The sequence below is a fragment of the Bombus flavifrons genome, chromosome 3 (genome assembly GCF_040668555.2).
Source record: "Bombus flavifrons isolate JBK064 chromosome 3, iyBomFlav1_principal, whole genome shotgun sequence".
NCBI classification, from domain to species: Eukaryota; Metazoa; Arthropoda; class Insecta; order Hymenoptera; family Apidae; genus Bombus; species Bombus flavifrons.
Genome location: NC_138444.1, coordinates 289,104 through 299,469, shown reverse-complemented (window position 1 = coordinate 299,469; position 10,366 = coordinate 289,104). Strand labels below are relative to the sequence as shown.

The following is a 10,366-nucleotide window of genomic DNA, read 5'->3' as shown; positions in this document are numbered from 1 at the left end:
CTTATTTACTTTATCATTAAGCAAAAAAGGTATTATTTATATATTTTTAATAAAGTAAAATAAATAAACATATTAGTCTAGTCACGAGTGCATACACACGATTACCGGTCTAATAACTAACTACATATATCGTAACCCATATGTTTTCAAAATGTTTTAATTTAATACTATATTTATTAGAATAACTTACTTTCAATTCTATTAAATTTTTATATGGTTTGTAAAACTATTTCTCTAAAAGGTATATGAATTGATAAAATTTGATTAAAATTTAATTGAATTAAAATCAACTAATTATGTTTCTTGTGTAAAAAGAATTATTTGTTACCATAATATAAAATTCTATACAAAGTAAATCCGACCTTCGACAATTATTATATACATTTCATATAGTTATATAATTATAATGACTGGTAATAAATTGAATACCGAAACGATCCTTAATGTATTAATTGTGTTGTGTACATTCTTTAATTGGCTAGTATTTATTTACATGTTCTTATGCTCATACTATATATATTTTATTTTCTATCTATGTGAAATATGTATATGTATATCAAAGAAGAAATTTTCTCTCTGGTAATATATACATAATACACGTAAATACATATATGTGCACATTATATTAACAAACAAATATGCAATCATGTACTTTATACGAGGAAAACGAAAGATGATTCAGCTTTTATATTATCGATACATGTATGTATATAATTTAAAATTTAAATAAATGAACAAAAAGACTGAAAAATCTACCGTTAGTAGTTTGCCATCATATCACTAGAGGACTGAAATCTAAGCTACTAAGTTTCCCAATACATATGTGGTTTGTATTTCTTCCTTGGTACAATCAATGACAATCATATATGGGATCGTGGTATTACTACAAAGTATATAGGCAGTAGTATGATGTATTTGCAATCTTTAAGTATATCAATACATGAGAATTTTCTATTATGAAAGCTTTTCATCGTTACCTGAAGTATAAAAAGACACAATTTCTTTTTTAATACATTATATTAGAAAGAAACATTTAGTATGAGTCTTTAGCTCAATATATTACATGTTTATCTATATTATTTGTCTATAATTGTATTACGTATTTATAAAATACTTAAAAATATTTGTGCGTTAAATCTATCATAACAAATTAAAAGTAAGTAATCTTCATTAAAAAGTATAAAATATTTAATAGTTTTTATGGAAGTATTAACTAAAATAAATATGTTGAATAGTTAACCTATCTTTAGCTTTAAAATTTTTATATATATACAAAGAGTACATATTAATATACAGGTTAAGATACCTATATATTTAGTAAAGGAAGTACATCCTTCATTTGGACTAATATTGCTAATTAATATACTGCTGAGATTATATTTTTGAATATTATTGCCTGGTTGTACTATCTTATTTATAATAAATGTTTAGATTTCGTGAAAAAAGAATTATATAAACAAGAACTTGTACCAATAATTATCATGAAAATATATAATTGAGAGAGAGAGAGATTTTTAATCTATTTTAAATAACTAGACATTAATACTTTATAAAATTGATAACAATATATAAATATCAAAATAAATCTTAGGTTAATTTTTACAAAATATATACAGATGGTCACAAAAAGATTCAGATACTGTGTATTTTTAGTTTCTAAGCTTTATATTTTTAGTAGACATTCAAAGACCAACAAAAATTACATTATACTATTATACTATACTATGAAGATAACAGGAGAAAAAATCTTTTGAGTTATTGTTTATTGTCATCTGCATATTAAAAGAAATACTGAAAGAGTAAGAATTTGTATGTCATAGAAAGTTTCAGACACAAGATACATACATGTCAAGTTGCAAGTATGTGTTATTTTTGTTACCAATCTGTTCAGAATAAGTCGCAAAAGTTTGAAATTGAATATTTATATTTGTTTTTTATACATGATTACCATGTAAAAAAATACAACAAGTTAATTTTGTAAACTGTGGTACATATATTTCATAATAACTTAATTGCAATCAAGCATTTGCAGTCATAATAGTTTTAATTTTTTTAAATAGAGGGTAATTGTGATTGTCGAAATAAAGTAAAAGATATATTAAACACATATGATGACATAAAAAATCATATGAAGTTAATTGTTCTAATCTTATGTCTTGTATATCATTAAATTTACCTTAATAGTTACTCTCAGATGATATGATATATAAGCAATAGTTTTCCAATTTGAAGAAAAAATAAAATTATTTCAATTATTTGAGACATATTTATTTCCAACATTTAGTTTATATAATTTTATTGTCTGAAAGTAGTAATTAAACTTTTAGTTCTTCCATTTTTTCTTTTTTTCATAGCTGTTTGTTGCAACAGAAATATCAATTCATAACAAAGCAAAAATTTTAAAAATTTATATTACTAATCAATATGTAGAAGAAAAACCATTTTATTAAATATTATGTATTATTTTTAGAAATAATGGAGTCGGATTATGATGAGGATCGTGGAGCTTGGACAGAAGAAATGACAAGAAGTGAAAATTGCGTAGGAGAAGATAGTTTTGGTAATCCTCAAGAGATATTAAATGAATGCTTGGATAAATTTAAAACACCAGATTACATTATGGAGCCTGGTATCTTTGCACAACTTAAAAGGTATAGTGATTTATTAAATAGTGCAGTTAACATTAATTTTACTCATTATAGATATAGTATATTGAATGTATCTACGCAGTTTGCTTCAAAATTTGAAACATATTGCCGAATTATAAGCCAGAGAAATTTAATTCTTATATTGGTAAACAAAATGATTTAGATATTATATATTATATTATATAAGATATTAGGTAATTATTTAGAAGTTTAGTTTTAACAGTGATTTCACTGATTTTCGAATATGTTGTGAAACCCAACATTTGGAACAACTTTTCCTTTCACGAAAATGTTGGATTCTCTTAATTTCCAAGATATTCCCAAGAAACCATCTATAGTGTCAGTACCACACACAGTAAATCCTGCCTATAATTGTGTGTCTGCAACAGGGTATGCGTTGGTGTTGGTTACTGACCGACTCATGTCAGTTGGATAAAACGACACCTAACTCAAATCTATATGAATTATAAATAGAAGATATATATATAGGGACAATAATTTACCATAATTTTAACTTTTTACCATAATTTTACCATAATTTTTAACCTTCTTTTTCTGTAATTCACTAAATGCAATTATAAACAATTTATGCCAAAAGTTTATATGAAGTTAGAATGTAGTATAGTATTAGAGTAAATTGTCAGTTCCTCTTGCATACATACACTTACTAACAAAAGTTAAGAAATGTTATGATCGCTTGAAAATTACTGTATATTTTTTATCTTCTGAGGTACATTGGATGAAATTAAAAATAGTATAAAGAGATTTTAATATTTAATATTTTTTTTATATATTCGTATGAGACCTACAATTAATATTGGATCAGGTGAGCAAAATAAAACTTCATGGCAAAAGTTAAGAAACATACTTTGTTTGATATACATATAACTGCTTTTAACAAAAACTAAATGAAAAATAATCTAATAAGATGTTAGATAACTATTGGATTCAATGACTGCATATCATCTGCATGGCATTGAGTCAATTAATCATACACAACACACAATCGATATTTCATACCATATTTTTGTAACATTTTGCATCAATCCCCTTTTATTTGCAAAAAGTTAACTTTCTAGTTGATATTAAATTAATTCCGTAAATGTTTAATTGGGTTTAAATTAGGAGATTGACTTGGACTTAATTATATTAGTATTTTATTCCAGAAGAAATGTTATATAATTAATTTAGAGGAATGTTTTGGATTCATTATTGTGTTGTAATGATCACTTTATTGGCATTTTCACACTTGTACATGGCAACTTATACAGGGTGGTTGGTAACTGGTGGTACAAGCGGAAAGGGGGTGATTCTACGTGAAAAAAGAAGTCCAAAATATAGAATAAAAATTAAAAAAATTTTTTTTTTTTTTAATTTTTCCATCGAGATAACGATCTACAGTGAGATCCGTTATAACGTATTGCACGCGTACCGAGCGAAAATTCAAAGTCGATTTTCTCGAAAACAAAGCCTCAAATGAAAAATTTTTATTCTATATTTTCGACTTCTTTTTTCGCGTAGAATCACCCCCTTTCCGCTTGTACCACAAGTTACCAACCACCCTGTATGTTTATAAAATATTGCAATGCACAAATCTGTCCATAGTTCCTTTTATTCGTATTAGCAGATCAGGATCATTACAGTCCCATCATGTTATCATCTCCAAATTTCATTGTTTATTTTAGGTGTTTAACATTAAAACTTATTGTATGTTCGTTGTGGACTGTTATCTGTTTACGGTATTTTTAATTCTAACTAATGTATCTTAAGATAAAACATATACAGTAATTTTTAAATGACAATTATGTTTCTTGACTTCTGTCAGTAACTGTATGTGTTTCGATACAGAAACTTAATTTTTTTTAGTCCTTACTCTTCACAAGTATAACCACAATTTGCAAAAATTGTTTTCTGAATACATATTTATTTATTGTAATTTAATTAGCGAATAAATGATTTAGATTAGAAACTCATTTCTATTCTCATTTCATAAAGCATCCAGCTATTATGTGTCTTATATGGATACTTAGGTATTCCAATTATCAAACAAACAAATAAATAATATGTTTAAAATTTTGATAACTGAGATATTTTTGTACAATTTTATTTTGAAAATATAAATTGACATAAAAATATTGAAAAAAGTAGAGATTTAGAGTGGTTATGCGATGTATTGAGGAGAATATAAAAAATTAATGAAGGAAAAGTTGAAATGAATATCCGGTTGCCAATAGTAGAATTAATAAAATATTTAAGTTTTCTGCAAGGGAGTATTGTTCATAGTATCATATCTAGTATGGCAGCAAGATGCATAAAGGATATACTTGAATGATTTATTAGCTATACTTTTATAAGTAATGATATCAAATGTCATACTTTATAGTTGATATTTTCTCTTATGGTAAAGAATCAATGAAGTTGAACTATATATTGATATATTTTAACTATATGTATTTGCTTATCAGGGTTACATGCATATTGGAATTCACATTATTATGAGAATAAACTCATACTAGTTATTTATAATATAAAATGCAGAAGTTGTCAAAGCTAAGAGAGGCAAAAATATATATTATTACAATATAGCGAACATAAATACCTACATCAAAAGTAATATTTGCAAAAATATTTAATGAAGAATTGTTCAAACATTCTTTATTTATGTTTCTGAATGTGTTTTGAAATGCATAACAGATTGGGAATAATAAAAGTACACAGTTTCTTTCATGAAAAATAATTAATATTAAAATCGCCAAAAAGTTAAAATGTTTTATTATACTCTGCATACTAGATCAAACGTTTATGAAACGTTCTTAAAAATTATAATGTTTTAGGCTTTTGTACACCCGTGTCGCTCGGGTTCTCGAAATTCAACTCGGGTACCAGCATGAGCGGGCAGTGGGAGTGTGCAGACCGTTTCGAGTTTTGGGATTCCGAGCTTCGAGACGAATCAGAAAAAATTCGGGCGGGATCTTGATATACTTGTATTATTCGAGATCCCGAAATTCGATTCGAGTCAATCGAATCAGCAATAGATTTATGTATCAGCATGCTAAATAATTAAAAGCGGGCAGTCTAATTTCGTGTCAATTCGACAAGTCAAATGGGATCGGCAAGGCTCAGAAGCCCGAGATCCAACTATTAGGAAATATTAAGAGGAGATAAAGATATAAAAAGAAACGATGATAATAAGCTTTACATGAATAAATATTCATATTCAAAATTTATATTTAAAATTTTGGAAGAAAATTATTTTTATTTTAATAATAATTTTGCAAATTTGAGATTGTAGAATATTTGATTTCTTTGTATAGAGTTTGTAACGAATAGTGTGTTTTTATTTGCTTATGGTTTTCTTATTTTAGTTTTATACATATTTTGTTTTGTGAAGTTATTGTACTATTTTGTAATTACTTTATCTCTTCCTCATAGCTGGATCTTGGGCTTCCAATCCTTAAGTCGATTCGTGCAATTTTAGTTGAGCTGACACGAAGTTAGACTGTCTGTTCATGCTGATACATACTTCTATGGTTGATACCCAAATCGAGTTTTAGGATCCCGAATCATTCGGGAGCCCGAGTGATATGGATATAGAGATCCCGCCCGAACTTCTACTGATCCGTCCCGAAATCCTGAGAAACAGGGAGGGTCTGCACATTTCTATATATTTTATCAAATCTCATAATAATCATTTCATGTTTTCATATTAAACAATCATGAAAAGACTGAAATAAAATTCTCTATTATAGAATTTATAATTATTACACAAAAATTCATTATGTATATTTAATGATGAAATGGAAACTAAATATTGATGATATTCCTCTTACTACATTCATTAGTTTTATCTAATGAATTTTATTAACACAACATTGTTATTACCTGTAGATATAGGTAAATAATGGATTCATAATTGTATAAAAAATTAAATAATGTTACATACAGAATGAAATTTTCATTTGATGGTACAAAAATATACAAGTAAACATTTTCTGATTTTAAAGACAATATTTGGTATTAATGTTTCTTTGATTATAAGTTACTATGGTCATTAAACTAGCTTTTAATAGAGATTAAAATTTTTTTATTTAATAAAATACTCTCCATTACTTATTTTCCTGCAAAGTGTCTTAATAAAGTATATATAATTTAATCTTTTCTTGCTTTTTATTTATTTTAAACAACTATTTGAATTATTATATGGAATGATTACAAAAAGTATTTGCATATATTTATTATAACATTTATATATTAATTAATTAGGTCTCAGTATATTAAATTTTATATCACATAATAGTACTATAGTATAGTAATATTAGTTATATAGTAGTGTTTTCATGTGATTATAAATCTAGAATTTGATAAAGGAATGCTTCATTAAAAAGTAAGGATATGTGCTTTTTTGTAGCTACTGTAGATGATGTTAATTTCAATATGTGTATTTAATTATGCACTGGTGCACTGTTTGTGAAATTTAAAAGTAATGTAATGATATTTTTTATATTATAATATATTATTATTTTTCCCACTGTATAGGTATTTTCAAGCTGGTGGAAACCCAGAACAAGTGATAGAATTGTTATCTAAAAACTATACAGCTTGTGCTCAAATGGCAAATCTTCTTGCAGAATGGCTTATTCTCGCTGGAGTTAAAGTTACAGACGTACAAGCAATGGTAGAAAACAACTTAAAAGATATGATATTGAAAACATTTGATCCCAAAAAAGCAGATAAAATCTTTACAGAGGAGGGTGAAGTAAGTTTTTTAATCCTTCATTGATTTTTTAATTAAATATTAAATCTTAGTTAATACTTAAAGTTCAATATTTTGTGTATCAGACTCCTGCTTGGTTAACGGAAATGATACAACATCCTACTTGGCGGTCACTTATTTACAGACTTGCAGAAGAATATCCTGATTGCTTGATGTTAAACTTCACTATAAAGGTAAAATTTCTATTAAAATATAGCTTTTATTCAAATAGGAATTGTTGGAAATATTGTTATTACATATATAGATAAATATAATAGTAGTAATAACATTATACATATAAGAGGTGTGCTCTTTGAACTAAATTCTTCTGCATTATTTGTAGTGTATTATTTGAATCACTTAGAAGTCATGCTAACTAACTCTATAAATTAAAATGCATAGAAAAATGACATCTCAAAAAGAGATGTTGAATATTAAAAAAAATAATTTGTGCAGAATTTGAACTCGATTGAATAACGAAAAAGCATGCCCCTGGGTCCTTAAACATTAAAATAATTATTTAAGTAGTTATAAAATCAGTTTTATTCGATTATTTTCTAAATTATCGATTATATAAAAATTATGTCAGACGAAAGTTATAAATATAGCCAAAATGCACTTTTTATGTTATATTCCTTTTTTTCCGTATGAAGATATAAATGAAAGACTGTGTTACGATCTGGTCTTGATCTTCGGTGTTCGTAACAGTTAGATTTCTCGAGTTATGTTTAAATCAAAATGGTAGTTGCTGCCACCAGAAATAGTTATTAACTATTTCGATTAATTCGACTCTCATTCGTTATTTTTGGAACAAGGCAAACGACTGAATGGGATGATTTCAGAAACTTATCATACTCTTATCATACTTATCATACTCTTCTAGAGCGCAGCACTATTTTGAGTTTCCAAACTAGTGTATCTTTAATGTTCTAATTCGTTACTATAACCTTATGGACAGCGTTAATTATCGTATCAATGCGAGTGATAAATAAAATTCCACGTTTCGGCTTACCCGTTATGTACAGGAGTACCAACACGGAAAGGATTAAAGTTTTCTTGGAATAAGTAAATATTTCTGATATCTTCTTAATTGTTGAGAATAATAGTCAATGAATAATTTTATTGAAGTCGTACATGTGATACAAGTCTGAGATCAAAAAAAGAAAATGTTACAATGTTTAGCTTCTCACCTTGCTCATACGTATGGTCGATCACACTCTTGGAATATCATACTGAGTTAGTACAGTTGTTGGAAAATTGACTGTATGAATCATTGACGACTAATAAAATGCTCGGTTTTACTCCTTGTCGTTAATCAAAGACTGGATTAGAACAATTCTCGGCTTCGCAAAGTCTACTATTCTTCCGAACTTGATATTAACCCGTGATAAATTTTTAACTAACTCTTGACAAAATTTCAACTAACTGGACTGAACTCTATTTTAACTAACTCCCAACAAATTTTTAACTGACTGAGCTTTCTAACTGACTAACCGAACTGATTAACTGACTCTCCTTTTACTGACTGAACTCCTGTTTTTAAGTGCTATTATTATTTATACTACTACCCTTATTTATACTAAGATTATCATGGCTAATTGTCACGTGACGGGTTTTATTCCATGATAGCGCGGAGTTTTGGTATGTGATTATTTCTGCGGATCCTGCAATCTTCGTTTCTACCGGTGTCTTTCCAGAAGTATTAGGGTTTCAGCTAATGTGGTTTTCGTGGAATTATTATTGAAGTTTCCCCCTTTTAGAAGTCGTTGCTGCTGCATTCTTCTTGCAGTATTACTTTCTGCTGATGATAGGTCGTGCCCCGCTATACATGTGGTTATCTTTGCTGATGCCGATACTTAATCTTTTGGCCCGTGCTAGTTGTTTGTCGCTGTTGATGCTGCGTGAGAAGATCGTAATATCTCAACCTCTATTGCCTGCTTATTGCACTGTGTACTGTGGTGGGGTGAGCGCGCACAAGGTGGCGCGTATCAGTAGACATCTTATTGTTCCTTGTTTCTATTTCGATATTCTTATATTTTAATTTTGTTCAATAATGTAGTATCGTAACTACTTTAATTAGTTTATAAATGATAAGTAGATTGAACAGGTGTTAATTGAACAGAGAATAATGTTTGTTAAACATGAACTAATCGCAGCAAACGTATAATAATTAACACAACTGAATAATTAATCAATGACTCTCATCAACGCAATCCGCACTCTCTGACATCTCAACTCATATTGTTATTAATTCGTTCTTTGTCCCCTAGCAACCCCTTGTCTTTTGTCCTAGCCTCACTACATACATGCTCAGCAACCGCTCGTTTGTATTTCAAGACAACCTTGTAGACTTATAAGTAGCAGTTCAATCGATTCAAATTCAGGGGAGAAAATTCTCCCCAGGAACCATTGAGAAAATAATCAATATAATAAAAATAATATAATTTTGCACAATAAGAAGTAAAGTTAAAAGAAAAAAGTAAGTCAATAAGCATCAACACAGAAAGATATTCTTCTATATATAAGATATTTTACTAACTTGATTAATTAATACATAAGTGTACTAGTATTATAAAACAGAATACTAGTTGGTCTTTATCCAAGAAAAATGTAATTCGTCACTCAGATTTCTATAATTTTGGATATAATTTCTTTATTCATGAATACCTGTTTTTTAATTAATAGTCTCATTTCTCTTGAAAATAAAGTATGAGCCATTCGTTATGAAAGTGGGGCAAGTTCACTTTTGAAAAAAAAAAATGGATTTCATATTGTCGTAGCTTTTATTAACCATTTGAGTCCCAGGAGTCTTTGGAAAAACAGGGTCGAAAGATCTCCGAACAGCGCGATAGCGCTTCTCTTAATTGATTGCGAAGAGGAACAAGCGGTGCAATAGCGCTCGTCATATTTGTTACTTTAATAACGTCTACTTTGAATACGTCTATATTATTATATATGCGTACTA

General features: G+C 27.8%; 1 protein-coding gene across 1 annotated transcript in view; it reads left to right on the top strand.

The window, feature by feature from the left end:
* Positions 1-933: 933 nt before the first annotated feature.
* Positions 934-10,366, top strand: part of TH1 (negative elongation factor complex member TH1) — a 23,469-nt gene continuing 14,036 nt past the window's right edge. The window contains exons 1-4 of the mRNA XM_069109696.1: positions 934-1,156; positions 2,471-2,651; positions 7,185-7,404; positions 7,488-7,595. Of these exons, the coding sequence (XP_068965797.1) occupies positions 2,476-2,651; positions 7,185-7,404; positions 7,488-7,595 (504 nt within the window). The 5' untranslated portion in view covers positions 934-1,156; positions 2,471-2,475. The remainder of the gene's footprint in view (positions 1,157-2,470; positions 2,652-7,184; positions 7,405-7,487; positions 7,596-10,366) is intronic.